Source organism: Saimiri boliviensis, chromosome 12 (assembly GCF_048565385.1).
Source record: "Saimiri boliviensis isolate mSaiBol1 chromosome 12, mSaiBol1.pri, whole genome shotgun sequence".
In the NCBI taxonomy this organism is placed as follows: Eukaryota; Metazoa; Chordata; class Mammalia; order Primates; family Cebidae; genus Saimiri; species Saimiri boliviensis.
This window is the reverse complement of record NC_133460.1, coordinates 56,755,519-56,775,953: the sequence shown is the minus strand read 5'-3', so window position 1 is coordinate 56,775,953 and position 20,435 is coordinate 56,755,519. Positions and strand designations below refer to the sequence as shown.

General features: G+C 48.3%; 1 protein-coding gene across 30 annotated transcripts in view; it reads left to right on the top strand.

Annotated features, from left to right (window-relative positions):
- The first annotated feature begins 748 nt into the window (after nucleotides 1–748).
- KCNMA1 (potassium calcium-activated channel subfamily M alpha 1) overlaps nucleotides 749–20,435 on the top strand; it is a 765,877-nt gene continuing 746,190 nt past the window's right edge. For 5 of the 30 annotated variants that reach the window (XM_074382451.1, XM_010350447.3, XM_074382452.1 and 2 more), the window contains exon 1: nucleotides 750–1,435. In XM_074382451.1, coding sequence (XP_074238552.1) covers nucleotides 1,070–1,435 — 366 coding nt within the window. In that variant the 5' untranslated portion in view covers nucleotides 750–1,069. Of the gene's footprint in view, nucleotides 1,436–20,435 lie in introns of all 30 variants that reach the window. The other 25 variants (XM_074382456.1, XM_074382462.1, XM_074382458.1 and 22 more) reach the window with 8 other exon arrangements.

Below are 20,435 nucleotides of genomic sequence, written 5' to 3'. Positions count from 1 at the left end.
CGCCGCACTTTGGAGAGAGGCGCCTGGCCCCGCACCTGGGCTGGGGGCGCTCTACCTTGCGCCCTGGGAGTCTGGGGAGCGTGTCGGGCCGCCGCCGAGGGGCCCTGCCCGCCCCTGCCCGCCCCTGCCCAGCCCGGAGCCCAGGCGAACTAGCGCGGCGAGCCTCTTCCCCTCCCGCCTCGGGCGTCCAGAGCCCGCGCCCGCTCCAGTTGCTGCAGCTGCAGCTGCTGGCGGCTGAGGGGAGCGCGGGGCGCGCGCCGAAGAGGCTCTGGCGGCGAGGACGGGGACGAGGAGGAGTCGGAGGCGGCGAGGAGGAAGAGTGAGCGGAGGCCGAGGACGCTTAGCGGCGTGGCGACAGGACTCGGCGGTCCCGGGAGCATGGGCTAGCAGGCGGTCACGGCCCGGCGACCGGACGCGGTGAACCTGCCGCGGCCGGGCGCGCACTGGGGCGGCGAGCCGCAGCCGAGCGCGCCCGGGGGAGGAGGGCTGGCGCGGGGGCGCCCGGGCTGAGGGGGCCGATTATCCATTATTAACGAGTTGCCGCCTAATAAGCCTAGAGCGGCTCTTTAGCCGCGCGGGAGGCGCTCGGGGAAGGGGGGTCCCCGGGCGGAGCGCAGCGCACACCAGTGGCGCACGGCAGGCGGCGCGGCGCCGAGGACACCCGGGCCCGCGCGAGGAGCCAGGGCGGGCCCGGGGGCGGCGCAGACCCCGGGCGCGGGCGGCCCGCGGCGCCCCCTGGCTCTCGGCGCTCGGGGCCAGCGCAGCCCGGGGCTAGTGGGGCGCGGGCCGGGAAGGGGGAGCTGCCCGCGCGCTCCATCCCCCTCCCCCCCGGGCGGGCCGGCGGCCGGGGGGAGGGCGGGCGGCGGCGGCTCGCTGTATATATCTCGGCGCACCCCGCCAGGTCGCGCACAGCGCCCCGAGCCCAGGCGCCTCCCCGCCCCCCTCCCGCGCTCCGCGGCGGCAGCAGCGGCAGCAGTAGCAGCAATATGGCTGTTGATGGGTGTTCGGGGTGGCGCTGGCGGCGGGAGGAGCTCCCCCGAGCCCCTGCGCCGGCTGCCCGTTGCTAGCTATGGCAAATGGTGGCGGCGGCGGCGGCGGCAGCAGCGGCGGCGGCGGCGGCGGCGGAGGCAGCAGTCTTAGAATGAGTAGCAATATCCACGCGAACCATCTCAGCCTAGACGCGTCCTCCTCCTCCTCTTCCTCTTCTTCTTCCTCCTCCTCTTCCTCCTCGTCCTCGGTCCACGAGCCCAAGATGGATGCGCTCATCATCCCGGTGACCATGGAGGTGCCGTGCGACAGCCGGGGCCAACGCATGTGGTGGGCTTTCCTGGCCTCCTCCATGGTGACTTTCTTCGGGGGCCTTTTCATCATCTTGCTCTGGCGGACGCTCAAGTACCTGTGGACCGTGTGCTGCCACTGCGGGGGCAAGACGAAGGTAACGCGCGCCCCGGGCGCCCGCCCTCTGCGCCAGCCCCGCCGCTTCTCGGCGTCCCCTGCAGCCCACCTCCTCGCTCCGTGCGGTGCCGTGCCTCCCTTCATCCCGCCTGCCTTCCCCCCGCCGCCTTCCCTTTCCTCCGCTCTCTCGGTGCTCTCGGATCCGGGCAGCGGGCGGCGCGCCGAGGGTGAGGAGTTGCCCCCAGCCAGTGCGCTCCCGGACGCGGATGCCCGATCCTGTCTTCTTGTTTATTGTAGGGTTGTTGGCTGCGGCTGGGGCCGGGGTGGGGGACGCACGGGCTCGGGTGCCGTGGTGCGGGGTGAGGAGAACCAACCCCGCTTGGACGGAGGAAGCTGGGGGCCGTTGGGTGCGTGTTCTGCACCGCTCACCTGTCGGGGCACGGCTCCTGTCGGTGGGCGAGAGGGAGCACATCCGCCCATACTTTAGGAACCTGTTGGGGAAATAAGTTCGTGGGGTCAGATAGAAGAGAAAATTCTTTGCGCAAGGGAGAGAATAATTTTGCACATGGGAATCCCGGGGGAGGAGTATGGCCCGAGGTAGTGGGGGGACTTCGAGGGGCGAGAGAAGTTGGGGAGATCCATCCCAGTATTGGGGGCAGCCCACCGGGCTGCCACATTCAGAACGTGTCGAGGTGGCAGATCCGATGTCACCTCCCACTTCGTCCCCTAGGTGTGCTAGTGGAACATACCCCAAGTTCTTCGGCCTCTGTTCCTTTGCCCCCAGGCCACCCACTTTGGGTCCCCGGAAATGCCCAGCAGCGCGAAGCTGGAGCGGAGATCCGCCTGAGGCCGCGGTTTTACGCGGAGCTTCTTCCCTGGCGCTCGAGGTGGCTAGATGTCGTCGGCTTTAGCTATTCCTGGCGCAGACGCCCACCAGCACTGAGGCTGGCGACACTGAGGCTTCGATGTATGGTTGCTAGGCTCACTGCCTGGTCTGTACTCGTGTCCCTAGAGATGTCCTCCCTTCCCCGTAGCCGCTGGCTGGAATGGGGGACCCTATGGTGTTTGATAGAAAATTGCAGAATAAAGAAGAAAGAACTGGAAACAAGAGAGTAACCCAGCTGCCTTCTTTCTGAGGAATTCCCATCCGAGGGGACTTCACAGCACTAACCGTTTTGAAGGGAAGGGATATCCAGGTGAAGAGTGCAAGGTGGATACACATCGCAGTCCCCACATGTTCACATCTTTTCTAGTAAAGTTAATCCGAGGACCCCCTCAAACTTCCATAGGGCACAGCAACTTGTAGAAGCCTCCTTGGGGGCTGAGAGAAGTAGGGAAGCCAGGGGCTATGGGTGAAGGCTGGCTATGAAAACACCAGGGGGAACCGAGGCTCTCTCCTGATCATTAATTACACATCCTGTTGGGTGCTGGAGCTCAGCTGTGTTTTGTGGTAGCACATTTGTGTTTTGGAAAATACCAGTGTATTGGAACAAAGGGAGAAATATGAAAACCATCATTCTTATCCTCATTCTCGGGCTTCTCGGAGGCCTGCAGGTGTTGGCCAGAGAGCTTTCTTTGGAATTACCTTCTCAGCTGGAGAAGTTCCTTTTTATTGTTAAGGAGGAAAACCTGCCACTTTCCAGAGAAACCCTCAGGTTAAGCAAAGCCCTATACACCAGATCCCTGCCTAACCTTCCTGATGAGACCCTGAGACAGCTTATTTCTGGAGCCTTCAAATTCCCACATTCCCTCTCTCCATCCCTCTCCTCCACCTACCCCAACAGTCTCAGGAGTTTTGTTTCCCCGTTTACTGAGATTCAGGAACTGTCTTTAGGGGAAAGATCTGAAATGTTCCCTAGATGGAGTGATCTGGGTGAACTTTTTGACAGCTTGCTTTTTTTCCAGGCAGTGGGCAATTTTGATTGTAACGAAAACTTTTTCGATGATTCAAAATAACTCGTGGTGTTTTTGTGATCCTGGGGTCTTAAACATAGCTTTCAAGATCTTTTTACGCTAGTGGGTACAGAAATGCGATTGCAGTGCCTGTAATGAAATGCTAATCCCATCGCACACACAAAGGATCTCCTAAATGATGAGCAAGCATAACTTCTGTCAGTTTACTCAAGAAAATAGGTTTCTGGCAATGATTAGAAAAAACAATCCGTAAATATTTGGCTATATTTTGTAGCTCCAAGACCTGCTGAGTGGACATAACTGGAAGTTAGTTGCTACAAGAAATTTGCCAGGGATGAGAAGTGATGGTGGTTGGTTGAGAAGATGTGAGGCCAGTTTCCAATGAGTACAGGTTCCTTTTGATACCATGAGTCCGTTTTAAAGCATGCCCAGAATCTCTTGATAACTGCCCCTAGATTTGCTCACTTAAAGCATAGGTAGCTAGCTCATTCTAAGCAATAATGATAAGTCAGGCATTTTAAAAGCTTATCTTTCTACCCTTGAGGTCTGTATTTTTATTGCAATTGTATTTTTTTTCTTTTGTTCTTTTTGCTTTCCAAGTATTTGGTAGTTTTCTCAAGACTTGATACACAGGCACGTATTTGGCTTAAGTTTAGAATAATAACTTTTGTGCTAGATTTCCCAAGAAAAATATAGGCTGCTTTTTTAGAAAATTCTACCAGCCCTCAGATGGGTTCACCCTCACCCTCCTTCAGCCCCAAGATGGTTTGATCAAAAGCTGGAGTCCAGAGGAAAGGAGGTCTTTTGTAAAAAGCATCCGAAGTTCTGTGGGAGATAAAATTCAGCAAGGAACTCCAGTTTCATGAGCGTTTGGTCTCTGGAATTGCACCAACCTTTTTGATCAAAGGAACCCAAGACTGTGAACATGCATAGTGGGACATCTCTTCCTTAGTACCTTTGGCCTCTGAATCTCAAATAGGGAATGATTTTATTCTTTTCAAATAAAGATTTCTTCTGCACTTTTTCAGAAAGTGAAGAAGAAAACATGACAATTTCCTCCTGTTGGGAACTTGGTCACAGTCATTCCAGTGTTCTTTGCTGTAATTTTTTGCATTATTGTTTTTTAGTTTGTTGGATTTTATCAGAGCTCTCTATTCACTTGGCTGTGACATTGTGAAGTTCAATCCTGTTGTAGATTATATTGAATAGTGAGCTCCTCTGGTAGCCTGAATAAAGCCATGGCTTTGAAGAAGTTATTTAATCTCTCTGGTGTCTCTCTTTCCTTGTATATAAAATGTGGGAATTGAATTCTGTGAGTTCTAACGTCCCTTCCTGCTCTGTGATTCGATATAGGAGAGGGAGAGGAGTTGAGGAATGAGGGTTAAAGTTTCTAGCTCAGAATGTATTTTGCAATTCCCCAGCAATTCCTCTAGGAATTCAGTCTCAGAACAGTTACGTATCTTTATTTCCACCTTCTGCTCGTCTTCCAGCATATGGTCCACTTCTCATTAAATATCTGGGGAAACCGAGGCCAACTTCCTGATGGAGCTGTAGTTTGCTGAAGGGCCTGAGTGTGGCTGGGAATAGAGTTATTTCTATTCTCAATTTGAGCTGTTGTCCTTGTAGAAGCCTGGGCTTGATCAAAGATGGTCTGTGTGTAATGAATTATCGAGATGTTGTCTCCATGGCTGTGCCTGAGAAAACAACACGTTTTCTCTGTCAGGCTCGTGACTAATATAAATATCAGATCCCATTACAGCTTGGTAATTACCCAGGGTCTGGCCTGACGCATTCAATCAGAGCTGGAGCTTCAGTGCCGTGGAGCTCTTGATTCCAGATTGGCCCTGGTGCCTTATCGCATCCTGTCTGGGGATCGGCTGCATCGGATGACCTTCAGATACTCCTTTTTGAGCAGATCACTTGGGGTGACCTAGGAGGAGTTCTTGGGTCCCAGTCACAGGGGAGCTCCCGCTGACCTGCCTTTGTCCAGAGAGCTTGTGCTTCTCATTCCTGGCTCTCGCTCTGTCTCTGTCTCTGTCTCTGTCTCTGTCTCTGTCTCTGTCTTTTTTGAGATGGAGTCTTGCTCTGTCACCCAGGATGGAGTGCAGTGGCACATTCCCGGCTCACTGAAGGCTCTGCCTCATGGGTTCAAGCAATTCTGCTTCAGCCTCCTGAGTAGCCGGGACTACAGGTGCATGTCGCCATGCCCCTTGATTTTTGTATTTTTAGTAGAGATGGGGTTTCACCATATCAGCCAGGATGGTTTTGATCTGACCTCATGATCTGCCAGCCTCAGCCTCCCAAAGTGCTGGGATTACAGGTGTGAGCCACCATGCCTGGTCCCTGGCTCTCTTTATGGGAAGGCATACTTTAGTACAGATTCTGTAATCAGACAAATCCAAGTTCAAATCATGGATCTCACATTTATTAGCAGGGCATCTTGGACTGCCAACCAGGTTGAGCTTTGATTTCTTCCCCTACACCAAGAGCATACTGTTGCTTACTTTGTAGGGTTCTTATAGGGAGTGGAAATAATGGGCATATAGCACCCTGCAAACACCAGGCACTTAGCAGGCTTCTTGTAAACGGTAGCTATCACAGCTTCACAAAGTGCTGAGTTTATTTTCCCTTCAATTCATTGAACTTATAGCCCCCGAAGGGCGCAGACTATAACAAATAAAATTTTTGAGCCAAAAGGAGCCTTTATACCCTGGAGTGTACTGTCATAGGTCAAACAACCAGTTAGAGTCAGACTGAGACTTGGGCTTATGGCTCTTGGCTGTTGCGAGGCCGGAAGGTTAGGGTGGGGCGGCAGAGGTAGGCTCCGTAGATGGGGGTCTGGCAGGATGGTTACTGTTTTGATGGTGGGGGTATCAGTGGATGAACATTGACAGTATGGGGGACCAGGAACTGCAGGGCTGGCAGAAGAGAAACACTGTGGTGTTTGGTGGACAGGTGTGGTTGTCAAGCACTGTACCCTTGAGGAGGGACAAATTCCATCTCTGTTATCCCAAGTCCAGAACTCAAGGACCTGTCCTCCAAGTGACGTCACAGTCTCTTGGCCAGGTCACTCACTGACTACCCAGATCAGCTTTTCCAAGACATCCCCTAGGCCAGTGTTTCCCAAAGTGTGCTCTGTGGCACACTTGCCTTTGAAATTACCTTGTGGAAAAAAAAAATCAGCAGGTGTAGTGTGGCTGAGCTCTCTCCTTAGAGGGTCACATCACAGGCTTGGAGGCATCCTGCTGGTAGAGAAATTGGTTAAAATGCCTTCATATGTGCTACCTGTGAGCAGTCTTCCTCCAGTGTCAAGTCTGCTGTGTAATGCCCAAGGTTGGCCTGTGATCTTGGGCAAAAACGTCACTGTTTTGTGCCTCAGTTTCCTCATCTGCAAATTGAGGGCTGTAACAGAGCACAGACTCATGGGGTGGGTTTTTTTTCACCAGCCTCTCTTTATAGCATTTTCCTAGGAGGTCACTGGGGACCTTTTGCCTCCCGTTGGAAGTTTTGGGCTAGCCCTACTTCCAGGTGCCCAGGAGACTTGACCAAAACATACATCAGGAGGAAAGGAAGAGCTGCCTGCCCTCTGCCATTTGGCCTGGGGGATAAAGGATTCCAAGGGCAAGGCCAAATGGGCCTTCTCTTTGCCTTGCGGCCAGTTTGTTCCCTGGATGGGGACATTCATTGAGTGGCTGCTAGCCAGGATTAAGTGCTTGCTTTGGGGCTTGCCCTCTCATCAGGGCATGAGAGGCCTGGTGCAGAAACAGTCACATTGGCATTAGATTGTAATGCCAGGATCTCCTTCCCAAAGTGGGTGTCCCGGTTCACACCGGCAGTGACAGTGCTAATCTGTGCATCACAGCAGCCAACGACACCTTCCCCGGCTGAAGATCCCCTAGAGGGTCACCTCTGTGGTTCTGGTGAAAGGCCTGTTTGTGCTGTGATTCCGGGCCCTGGGCCCTGTAGGGAACACTGGGTCCCTTGGAGACATTCCTGGGGGTCAGTCAAGGCCAAGCCTTTCTGTGCACAGTGAGGGAGCAGACCAATGGTGTCTGTTTTAGAACTGTGTCTCTGGTGGGTGGGACCACCTGGGCTAGGCACCTAGAAAAGGAAAGTCAGGGATTCCACCCTCAGAGGCAGGGCTGTCCTAGCATGGTGGACAGTAGGCCAGGGGAATGTTCAGTGGGGACATCAGATCTCCATCTCCAAGAGCTGCAGTGTGTGTCCAGGTCTGGGCTTCTCAAACTTATTTTTTTAGACACTCTGTTGCCCAGGCTGACTGGAATGCAGTGGCATGATCACTACTCACTGCAGCTTCAACCTCCCAGGCTCAAGTGATCCTCCTGCCTCAGCCCCCCAAGTAGCTGAGACTATGAGTGTGTACCACCATGCCTGACTAGTTTTTTTAAATAGAGACGGGGCCTCCCTATGTTGCCAAGCTGGTCTTGAACTCCTGGGTTCAAGTGATTTTCCCATCTTGGGCTCCCAGTGTTGGGATTACAGGTGTGAGCCACTGTTCCTGGCCAACTCAAACTTTAATATGCTCAGGAATCACCAGGAGCTGTTAAAATGCAGGTTCCGATGCAGAAGGTCCAGTGTGGGGCAGGAGATTCTGCTGATCTGGCGAGACACAGGCTGTACTGATGCTGTGCAGACCACATTTGAGTAGCAAGGATCTGGTCCATCCCTCAGACTCCAGGCAGTCTATCCCTGAAGACAGGCTTATTTTTAAATATGGAAATTCCCAGTTCTTCAAGGGGGAGGGGATGAGAAGCAGGTTTGCTGTGCCAGCCCGTTGGGTGGAGAAAACTCCCTTCAGGGCCGGGTAGCTGTGGTTCAGGCTGGGCTCTTGTTTGCTAAAGCTGATGGTCCAGGTGCCTGCTCCTAAGGAAACCATCAACGCTGTGGATTTAGGGTTGGGTTGTGGCGGCCAGAGCAGTGTTTACAGGGTGTGGTCTGCATGTCGCCCACCAAAGTGTGGGCTCTCCCTCATGCCAGTTGATCATTCTGCAAGGGGTGTGGCTTCCTGAAGTCCAGGAGGCCAACCCAGCCAAACCACCTCCTTGCAAAATGAAAGGCTGCTAGTGTCCCCAGGGCTGCAGTGTGGTGATGCTCCAGGCCGGCTGGGGGCCACTCCCTGTGGAGTGTTTGAAATCAGTGGACATCAAGATTGCCAGCCTGATTTTCTGTAGGGGCCTGGGTGTGCCTTCCCAAATGGAGAGTTCAACTTCAAAGGATAGGCTGGAGAGCTGCCCGTGGAGTGACTGGGGGACACGCGTGGCACCATGGTGTGCGGCCCTCCAATGTACTTCTTAAGAATTCCGGCAGATGAAAGTGAAAGTAGCTGCTTTTCTCACCATACCAGGGTTTTTCACAGCTCATGCTGTCAGGGACTTTTTCCGTGAGATGTACTTTTTATGTTGTTTCATTGTCAGAGGGGAGAACCACAAGTGTCTGCAGCAGGCCGAATGAAGGACTTGGCGTCATGGCCTGCACACAGTAGGCCTTGAAAGAAGTTTTTTGGTTATTCTTATTGCGGTTGGTTTGCTTTTGTTGCATCTTAAGTGCATATGATGTGCCTGAAACCAAACTAGGTGCTGGGGAAAAAAATAATTAAGATCCAGTTCTGACTCTCTTCTCGTTAAGACTTTTATTAGCACTTGACAGGCTGAGCAGGGGAAAGAACAGTTATCTTCTCATGGAATATGAACATCTGACGTCTGAATTGCCTGCAAACTCCTTGAGGGCAGGAACTGAGTCATACAAATGTAAACACACATAGATGTTGGAAGGCTCTTTCCGACATCTTCTCCAGTTAGCTGGGGGCTGAACGAGAATGCAGTAGGGGGGCAAATATATTTTGATGCTTTTCTTGGGCAATTTGTTAGATGCTACGGAGAAACTCCTGGTGAAAGGGGTGGGCTTGGTTTGCTGACAACATGGTGCTTGAGTCATTCGTGGATTTTAATTATTCACGCCATCCTGGTCTCTCTTGATCAGCAACTAACAAGGATTTAGCTCATAAGGAGCAGTTGTTTGTGAGGTGGATGAGTCAGGTAGAGGAGGGAAGGGCAGTTCAAAAGAATGGCTGCCTTAAGTTGGAACTTGCTTTGTTTTTGGCATTATTTGGTGATTGTCTTGGGACATTATGTCTAATTGCCAATTTGGAAATGTAATTGGCACTCCAGGCCCGGAAAGGATATACTTAACGTTGTCAAGCCGAGCCTTGGAATCATCTCCCTATAAGATCTTGTTACCTGTATGACTAATGTTTCTTCATGTGGCCAAAATCAAAATTATTTAACATATCTCGTTTATTTTCTATTCTTTATGCTGTTTCACTGGGCTCTCTACCAGATTTTCTTGGGGACTCAGATCCAGTGACTCTGGGCATTTCAAGACGAATTCACAGGAAAGCCTGCATTCTAGCCTTTTCCCCTCCTCCTCTCTCTCCATCCTTTCTTCTACATCCTTCTTTCTTAGTGGTTCTAATTCCTGAGGGTTTCTGTGGAAACTTGGTGCTGTTTAATTTTGGTTTCTAGCACAATAGGGAGGAATACTTCCATTTGGGGAAGAAGTAATTAAAGTAAACATTATGTCAATATCCCCATTATCAGAGTTGACTTTTATTTTGGGGAAGGATGTTTTTTAAAAAGAAAAATTAGGATTTTAGATTTTTTTTTGTTTTTTTTTTTTTTGAGGCAGAATCTTGTTGTGCTGCCCAGGCTGGCAGGCTGGAGTACAGTGGCACAATCTTGGCTCACTGAAACGTCCACCTCCAGAGTTCTCTTGTCGCAGTCTCTCGAGTATCTGGGACTACAGGTATGTGCCCCCACACCTGACAAATTTTTATATTTTTAATGGTGATGGGGTTTCACCGTGTTTGTCAGGCTGGTCTCAAACTACTGAACTCAAGTGATCTGCCTGCCTCGGCCTCCCAAAATGCTGGGATTACGGGTGTGAGCCACCACGCCTGGCCAGATTTTAGATTTTTGACTTGAAGTGAAATTAATTTCCATCTGTTAGCTGCTAAAGTCTGGGAGCGTGAAGTCTTTTGCAAAAGAGTTTTTAAGGCAAGATTGTCAGTAATGTTCTTTCCCGGGTCACTTCTAACTGTACGTAACTGTTCAGCCAAAATGGGTCTGCATCTTTGCACATCATTGTAAGCCAAATTATCTACAGGCGGCTGGGCTGCCTGTATGTGGATTTCAAGTTGGAAGTATGAGTATTTATTTTATTTTCCTGTTCCATGTCTTGTTCTTGTTCCTTCATCCCTTTTAGAGAGTGGGCATTCCTCTCTGTCTTCATCTTTGGGAGTGAACTGGGGGTGGGGGGCTGGGATTGAGAGTGGCCTCTGCAGGTTGGGGACTTCTAGTTTGTAGGTTAGTGGACAACACATAGCGACCTTATTTAACAAGTTCAGAAGCACATGGAACTATAAACTCATAGTTGTAGAAGGACGCTTTGAGGCCTCAGGCCCTGTGTGCTTCCTCACCAGTGCTGGAAGTCCACCCTACCGGGGTAAATATGATCTCCTGAGGCCGCCGTTCCACTGGGGACACACCCACCTTACAATGAACTTGGGAAGATCTTTCAGTTTGTACTAGTCCCTTGCTTCTGGTCTGTGTCTGGGACACTCAGAACAAGCCTTAGTGGATGGTAGATTTCAAACTCTAAATCTAGTTCAGCAAGGGACAGAGCTGGGTGGTGTTTCCATGTCTGCAGTGTTGTTGAGATGTAAAATGACCTCAACCTTAACTTGTATTTCCTTTGTGAAGGCCACTTTCTTTTCCTCCCTGATGGCTTCCCCAGGATCCTTCTCCTCCTGAGACGGTGAGGTTTCCCTTTGCCTCTTTGCCCAGAGTTTAGAAAATGACCCATTCTGGTTGTTGTTTCTTGAAGTTTGCCCTCTGAGGTCTTTTCGGTCTTGTCAGCAGCTGTGGCTGGAGGCTTTTGGCTGTCACTAGGCCATGAAGTCACCTCCTTGTCTATGTCACCTGCCCTGTATCTCCAAGGTTTAGCCCCCTTCTCAGTTTCACGCGGGGCTTATAATTTTGGGGCCCTGACAAAAATCCAGATGTAGGATATGGAGACTTTGTTAGGAAACCGGAGTTGGATTCTGTTTTCTAGATGTCGACTGTTTTTCATTTAGGGAGACAGACAGTGCTCTTGAACCTCTTCTTGCATCACTTGAATACAGCTGCTCCTTAGAATAGGAGGCTGTCTCTTCCCCACCTGCTCATTGGGTCTCCTTTCCACTGGGACTCCTGTTTATCTCTGCTGTTATTTCCCCTCTTTTGCTCAACAGAAAGAAACCAGAAAAGAAAAGAGAGCAAAACACACAAGGGAAGAAGGTGAGGGAGGGCAGAGGGTAGAGGGAGAGGTTCACACCAAGGGAAAAAGAATTTCTCCTCTGGGAGTTAGAGGATGGATGAATAGCTAATTGGATGGATTTTGGTTTTAGTTCTTTCACCTTTGTCTTAATGAATACATCAAATGACCTCACCTCCAAGGAGTAAAGCATTATATAAAGACTGGTGGGTAGAATGAGTTCACTTTTGGAAAATTTTAGCTTTTTAAATGAGACGTTCTTTCTAATGAACTGATAGCATGTGGCCTGTGTGGCCCTGTGGCCCACAGGTGAAGGGTTGGAAGGCTTCATGGGGAATCTTGTTTGTGTGCTTGTTAACCGAGAGGAGAGATCCTCTTTGGGAGAAGTTGTCACGTTCATGTTGTTTTCTCTTTATGTGGTTTTGGAAAGTGGACCCTTTGTGGCTCTGGAAGGGGGAAAAGTGGGCCTCCAGTTATTCAAATGGAGAACTCAGATATAAGGTTCTAATGCTTGGAGGAAAGATTTGGAAGATGAAAGGCCTTACCCAAGTGCCAGGGATTTTTATGACCAACATTAGCAGGCAAGAGCTTAATATACGTTGTTGTTCTCTGACATGCATCTGGAAGCACTTTCCTCCCAGTGCTTAGAGGAATTATTTTAGCTGCCCATGAATCATGGCCGTTTCTCTCCTGGATTGTGGCAGCTGCAGCCGATGCCGATCAGGTGATGGATTCTTGAAGAGTATAGGAATGCCGATCAGGTGATGGATTCTTGAAGAGTATAGGAATGCCGATCAGGTGATGGATTCTTGAAGAGTACAGGCATGATGTCTCTCGCTGAGCCCACAAGAGGGCTCAACAGTTTGCCTCGGTCTAAAAAAATCCAATCATTTCTTAAATTTTTTCACAACCCTGTTTTCCCCATAGGATTTACTTTTTAACTTCAGTGTTTTACATTTTGTCTTTAATGCGCTACATGTTCATTGTAGAAAACATGGGCCATGCAGGGGCATTAAAAAAAGGACACAGTCAGACCTGTTAGGATGGCTACTGTAAAAAAAAAAAAAAAAATAGAAAATCACCCGTGTTGGTGAGGATGTGGAGAAACTGCAACCCTGGTGCAGTGTTGGTGGGAATGCCAAATGATGCGGACACTGAGGAAAGCAGTATGGCAGTTCCATGACAGATTTCCAAAACAAATCAATCACTGAATTATCATGATCCAGCAATCTCAGTTCTGGTTAGATATCCAAAAAACGCAAAAGCAGGGTCTTAAGGAGATATTTGTACACCTACGTTCACACCAGCATTATTCACAGTGGCCAAAGGTGGGAGCGACTCAAGGGTTCATTCTTGGATGAATAGATTAGCAAATCATGGTAGGTACATACAGCAGCATATGATTCAACTTTAAAAAGGAAGGAAATTCTGACACATGCTACCACATGGATGAATATTGAGGACATCAGGCCAAATGAAATAAGCCAGCCACAAAAGGATAAGTTCCCCTTATAAGAGATACCTAGAGTTGCCAAACTCAGAAACAGAAAGTAGAATGATAGTTTCCAGGGGCCAGAGGGAGGGAAGTGTTTAATGGGTATAGGGTTTCAGTTTTGCAGGATGAAAAATTTCTGGAGATGGGTTGCACAACAGTGTGAAATATGCAGATTTGTTTTTTCTTCCTTGAGACAGAGTCTCACTTCTTCACCCAGGCTGGAGTGCAGTGGCGCCATCTCAACTCACTGCAACTTCTGCCTCCCGGGATCAAGCGATTCTCTGCCTCAGCCTCTCAGGCAGCTGGGATTAAAGGTGCCTGCCACCATACCCAGCTAATTTTTTGTCTTTTAGTAGAGACAGAGTTTCACCATCTTGGCCAGGCTGGTCCTGAATTCCTGACTTTATAATCCATCTGCTTCCGCCTCCCAAAGTGCTGGGATTATAGGCATGAGCCACCGCACTCGGTGAATTGTGCACATTTTTAAGTGTGAACTACTGCACACTTAAAAATGGGTAAGATGGCACATTTTTATCTTCTGTGTATTTTACAACAATTACAAATAAAAATTTGAGAAAACGGAAAAAATTCCTCCAAATTCCCCCTCCAGGAGATGACCACCATTATCTTTGGGCATATTTCCTTCCTTGATATGTTCTTTACTGTGGAACTCTCATTTTGTTGGTAGGCAGCTAATATTCTTCCTCTAAAGCTTGCAACCCCTCTAGAAGTACCCAGGCTGACTTTGATTTAGGCAGCGTCCACTTTGAGAGCAGATAAATGAAGCAAACAGCTCTCTTTCTGCCTGTGGGATCTGGTTAGACTGAAGTTAAGGGAGCGCTGGATTTTTGATTTTGACATGTGGCAAGTGACTAACTACAGTGTCTTAGACAAGTCATTGGTTCTGGGCCTTAGTTTTCCCATGCATGTTACAAGTTTTCTGATTTCATGATTTCAATATAAAGCCATTTCTTAAGTCAGATTTTAAAACTATCATTTATACCTGATAAAGAACCAAAGATTAAGTTATTCAGGACAGTGAATCCAGGGAGAAGTTCTTGTTCTACTGTAAAACACAAGAGTGAAATTTGATTGACATGTCCCCGGAACTTCAATATTGACTTTGATGACATATTTAAGAATTACAATCTGGGGACACCGGCCCCACTGGAAATACCATCAAAACCTGTCATTTTAAAAAAGTCTCAGAGATAGGTTTTTGTGACTCTGCTATTACTTCTAATGATACAGCCATACCACTACTGAGATTTTCATTTTAATTTTTGGTGCGGGGGAATGGTTCAGAACATCTTAGTTTATAGACTATAAATAATGTGCTGGCTTTGTTGAGGTTGAGCATAAAAAGAAACATCTGATTAAAGAGAAGGTCATGCAAATCAACTTACTTTGATCCTTTTCCTTAACTTGCCCCCAAAGGCAGCCCTGGAGCCAGAATATTCATCTCAGCCCTATGGTTCCCTGGAGCATTTACAGCTGCTGAAAGTGGGAATAAGATTACCACAGCTTCTGTGGTAAAAGAGCATGTGTCTAAAGGAATGATTCCCAAATACTCAATAACCTCCAAAAAAAAAAAAAAAAAAAAAAAAAAAAAAAAAAAAAAAAAAAAAAAACTCCCCCTGAACTGTAAGCAGCCAGCACATCGGAAGTTACTGGAATAGTTCGCTTAGGTTACGTAACATCAATTCGATTACGCTACTGGAGCCATGCATTAAATTTTAACTTGTCACAGATACATTACATTAACACTTCACAGATCCACAGAGTACCAGGTAGCTCTGGGGTGTTGGTAATTGTGTAGGACTTGCTACAATCCAGGCAAAAATACTTAGTTGTACATTTTGTTTCTTCTGTACTGTAGTTTAACTCTTATTGGGGGTGCAAACATCCTCCAAGTATTCTTTCTTTTTTTTTTTTTAGATGGAGTCTTGCTCTGTCATCCAGGCTAGAGTGCAGTGGCATGATCTCGGCTCACTGCAACCTTCACCTCCTGAGTTTAAGCAATTCTCCTGCCTCAGCCTCCCAAGTAACTGGGACTACAGGCACACATCACCATGACTGGCTAATTTTTTTTTTTGGTATTTTTAGTAGAGACGGGGTTTTACCATGTTGGCCAGGCTGGTCTTGAACTCCTGACCTCAAGTGATCCACTGGCCTCGGCCTCTCAAAGTGCTGGGATTACAGGTAAGCCACCGCACCCAGCTGCTCCAAATATTTCTTACAAAATAAACTGAAGGTTTAGACAGTAGTGATTGCCACTGTCAAACTGAATGCTTGATTTATGGCCATGAACCAAATACAACAGAGATTTTAAAAACTCTGGAAACCTTTTCAGTGACAGGCAATGCAAGTGCTATATTTTTAATTGGTCCCTTTTTAAAGTCAGGAGCTGAAATGTTATCATGCAAATCTCTACTGAGTTGCATGGAAACTAATAAAATCACAAAGGTTTCTATTTGTACTCTATGAACACAGACTGTAATGAAACTGAAACAGCTATCTCCAGGGATGATGCTATTTAAATTCTAGGCAGAGCTTTAAAATGATTTTCATGGTGAAAACAGAAACTAGCAACTGAGATGTTCCTGTTCTTTCTTTCCCATCTCACCAGTGCCTGTTCACCCATGATCCTCTTTACTTCTTGACCTCAGAAAGAATGAATGTTAAACAAGAACCTCCAGTCTCTAAGCTAGGCTGTCTATCACTGGTTTTAGAAAACAACGATTTCTTCTCTGGTCTTGCATTTATTTCACTGGCACTTTTGTTTTTGGGAAGTCTTTCTGTGGGAATTAGAGTTACTATTTTCTTAGAGAAAAATATTAGAACAAACTCGTTCGAGTGGTTTCTATGCGTTAAGCATTGTTTTAAGCTCCTTATATTTATTCTATTATTTATTCCTCGAAACAATCCTGTGATGTAGGCACTTGTGTAATTCCCATTTTATAGAATAGAAAACAGATGCATAGAGAATGAAAATGGTTTTCTGGATAACAAACTTTAAGTGATTACTGTGTGGTGGTTGTTTCTAAACTATATGTATTGTATAATCCTCACCACAACCCGGTGACTTCAGTGATATTACTATCCTCATTTATGGAGTAGGAAACTGAGGCACAGAGAGGTTGAGTAACTGTCCAGGGTCACACACTGGTGAGGAGCAGAGCCAGCTTAAATCCAGGCAGGTGGGTGGTGGATCCTATGGACCTAACCCTGCATTGTACACCTCATTTATACCTCCTTATCTCATCCTGGCCACAGTGTGGGGGAAACTCTGATGACACAGACAGGACTGAAAAGAGGAGTGATGTGTTGTTCCTGGATGAGATGTGAGGTCCCTTGACAAGTTGAGAGAGTTCCATACTATTGAATTCTCAGGTCTGTTAATTTCCAGGGTGAGAAGGAACCTTAAATGTTGTCTACTCCTATTAAATTTGCTGAGTCTTAGTTTTTCTTGCTGGAAAATGGGATAATTGCCATTTCTCTACCTGACAGGCAGTGGGCTGTGTACAGTCATGCAGGTTGCTCACTGTATAACGCCAGGACTGCTATGAGATTCACATCAGATGATATATAATTGTACTTTATGAACACAGCACATGTGCCATATCCCTGTGCTGGGGTGTGCGTGGAGGCACGGAATCAATATTGGGTCATTTTTCTGAGTGTCAACAGTCTTCCTTGAAGTTTTGGGGAAAAAACCCATATTTTTCTCCAAAGCCTCTACCTCCTGGGCTCAAGCAACCTCCCACCTCAGCCTTCCAAGTAGCTGAAACTGCAGGTGTGTGATTTTTTGGTATTTTTTGTATTTTTGGCTACTTTTTTGAATTTTTGGTGGAGACAGAGTTTCACCATCTTGACCAGGGTGGTCTCTAACTCGAGGTCAAGTGATCCACCTGCCTCGGCCTCCAAAGTCTGGAATTACAGGTGTGGGCCACCAGGTCCAGCAGAAAAAAACTATTTTTGATACTAACACGTACACTGTACATAGAGTATATTGGAGGTAGGATGCAGAATTTGAGTAGGTTTCTAAAAACTTGAGAGAGATGTGTGTACGTACATATGTGAGAGATGCACACAGATCCAAGAGAGCCTGGGGGACCAGCAAAGTTTGACACCCACCAGCAAAGTCTCATCATTAAACCATGGGCCTATGCATCCTGTTGCGAAATGATGCCTTATTATCCCTACATGCTGTCTGCTCATTTCACAAACTCTGAAACTGTGTTAGTAAAAGAATGGGAATATTGTGAAAGAGAAATAAGTATATCCAAATTCCAGATCTGTTAAAATTTAGTGCATTTGGATGTTGGTGCGACAGACAGAATTTAATTTGCACTCTCATAAGAGTTAACTCATTCAGTGGTTATGACTCTTCCTTGCCTTAGAAAGCTCCATTTCTTGTGTCTCTCCACCTCCACGTCCTGGAAATACATTATTGTATCTCAATATGGCTCTCTTTCTAGACCATTGGGCATTGTGGCCTTGTGCCTGCCAAACCCCGTGCATAGAGTATTTGCAAGCAGGAGACAAATTGGTTAGTTTGCAAATCTTTATTAGCATGGCTGTTATTTTCCCAGGGATATGGGGTCATGTGAGACATCATTTCCTCTCTGGTGACACCAGTAGCCACACTGCATGATTCCAGGGTGCCACTCACATCCTGGTCACGAATGATGCCCTCTGGAGTTGTGCAGTGCCTGCATGTCCATATGTGTTGTCTTTTCTAGGCATCTGGCTGTGTTGGTGTAAAACCCTTACACAACAAATTAAAAACACAGTGCAAGGCCCATAATTCATAATGGCAATGTGAATAACAGAAACATCAAGAATTTGGGATTCAGGAAAGGGGGAGAAAACAGAACTGGCCAGAGACAGCCCACTGGGGATGTGAGGTTGTGACGGCAACCCCAGCCTGTCCTCCAAGCCCAGCCTCTGCAATAGGCGGTCTCCCTAACTTCTGACCACTGTGCAGCTCCTGACATGATACAGGAGGCCTCCCAGGCCCCTGTGCCTGTTCTAAGCATGAGCCTTGGAAAAGAGAGAATGCTGGGTGTCAGCTCGTGTGTATCCTATGGAGAAAGGATAATAGGACCCTGAGGACTTAGAAAAACCTTCTCTGTTGCCAGCTGTGCTATTTTTAGCTCTCTCCCATGGCCCCTACTGTCCCCAGGTGTTTGTCAGCAGAGCATGCTGCACCTGCATGGAAAGTGGCAGTCGGGGCCCAGGCCTGCCTTGTGCTGTGCAGGCCACAGCCGTCTCCTTACTAGGCCTGGCGGTCAGACCCAGCCTCTGAGGCTGGCAGGCTGCGGTGGCGGTGGTTGCATAACTGGCCTTTCTGCTGCTGGTTCTGGGTGAAGAGGTCGAGCCAGAGAAAACAGGTCTGCAGTCCACAGCCCCTCCCAGGCACTGGTGCAACAGACAGGCTTGTGGACCTGATGATGATCCTCACAGTCAGGAGCCACCCTTGCTCTTGAGCTGCTGATCATCGCTGCAGAGTGCCCAGTCTGATCAACATCCCTGCTGGGAAATGTGGAGATGACCTGGTGTGGTCTATGGTGATCCGAATGTGACAGAAGGCTAGGGGTGCCCCTGGGATGGCCTACTCCTTCCTTTCCAACCCGCCACCTCCTCTGTCCTTCATGGCTTAGCTCACCTTGCTGGGATCCCGCCTTCCTCGGAAGCCTTCTCCACCTACCCTGATCAGCTTTCTCTGCCTCTCCCTCCCCTGATGCTGCCTCTCTGTTTGTCCTTCCATCCTGGGTGGGAAACAGCCATCTGATGCTGCACCTCTGTTTTCTATGCAGGCATCCTATCTCCTCTGCAGACAGCTCCTTGTGGACAGGGCTGGTGGGTTTTCTTGTTTTTGTGCCTGGCAGATGGTCCCAGAGGACAGTGACTAGAGGTCACTCAGTGCGATGGCCCGTCTTCAAAGCAGGCCATCAGTGAACCACGAATCCTCGTGTTCATTCTCTTGGGTTGTCCCCTTGGGGTCATGGCTGGCCCTGTGACTTGCTTGTAACCCATGGATTGTGGTGGAAGTCATGCTATGTGACTTCTGAGGCTATGTTGGAAGAACCCTGGGAGTTCATTTGTTACCTGGGAAAGCTAGTTCTTAGGGAAGTTGGCCACTACAGGGGGAAGAGCAAGAGCAAGCAAGAGAGAGAGAGAGAGGGGGGGGGGGGAGAGAGAGAGAGAGAGAGAGAGAGAGAGAGAGAGAGAGAGGAAGAGGAAGAGGAGAGACTCTCCAAAGAGCACTGAGGCCCCACGCACATGTGAAGACACCATCATGGAAGTGGGTCCTCTAACCATAGCTGATACAGATCGGAGATGAACCCACCAGCTGATTCCTCTATGAATTCCTGACTTAAAAGTCATGAACAAAATAAAACAATTGTTCTAAGCCACTACACTTTGGGGTAATTTGTTACACAGCCATGGATAACTGGAACAAATAATTACTATTTAGTGGGGTCCTTTCACAAGATCCAGCTCCTGCCCTCCCTCTAGGTTCTTCCTAACATCTTCCCAAGCTCTCCACACCCAGCCACTTAGGACTTCCTTCATTTCATTCAACATTTTGTTGCTTACCTCTGGGCCTTCACACATTCAGTCTACACTGCTGAACTTCTCTTTCCTTGTCCTCCTTCTCCCCTTCCATTAGCTGACTCCTGTTTATCCAGGGATGTGCTGGTAAATGATTCACAACTGGATTTCTGGAGAAGAAAGCCCTATGTACAGTGTTCATCCTTTCCCATGGTGTAAATATCCCTACCCTGGCTGGTTTGAAGATACCAGTGTGATGTCATTGAACACAGAGGTGGATATTGTTATCCATGATTGACAGATGTGGAAACTGAAGCTCAGAGGAGTTCAGTCACTTTTCTGGGCAGATCCCAGGCAGATATGGCCTCTGATATGCTTGGCCTCTGAGACCAGGCTCTTTCTACTGCACCACACTGTTCTCCTGAAGAGCTGGTAGCTGTGAGCACACGTAATATTGGTGCTGGGCCTTCCTGTTTCTTCTAGACGAATGGTCTTCCCTCTGCATTTCTTGAGTTGCTGCAGGCTTTACCTTATTCTTATCAAACCTGGCCAGTTGCAGCTGCTGGTTTCTCTCCTGGACAATTTTATGGTATCTGAACTCTGGTGTGTGCAGTGGTGATGGAATCACTGAGGCAACAGGGACCTGTGAGTCCATCTTGAGGTTTGATTAACTGTGTACTAGTCAGCTAGACCACCACAAGAGGTCAACATGTCAATGGCTTAATACAGCAGAAGTTCA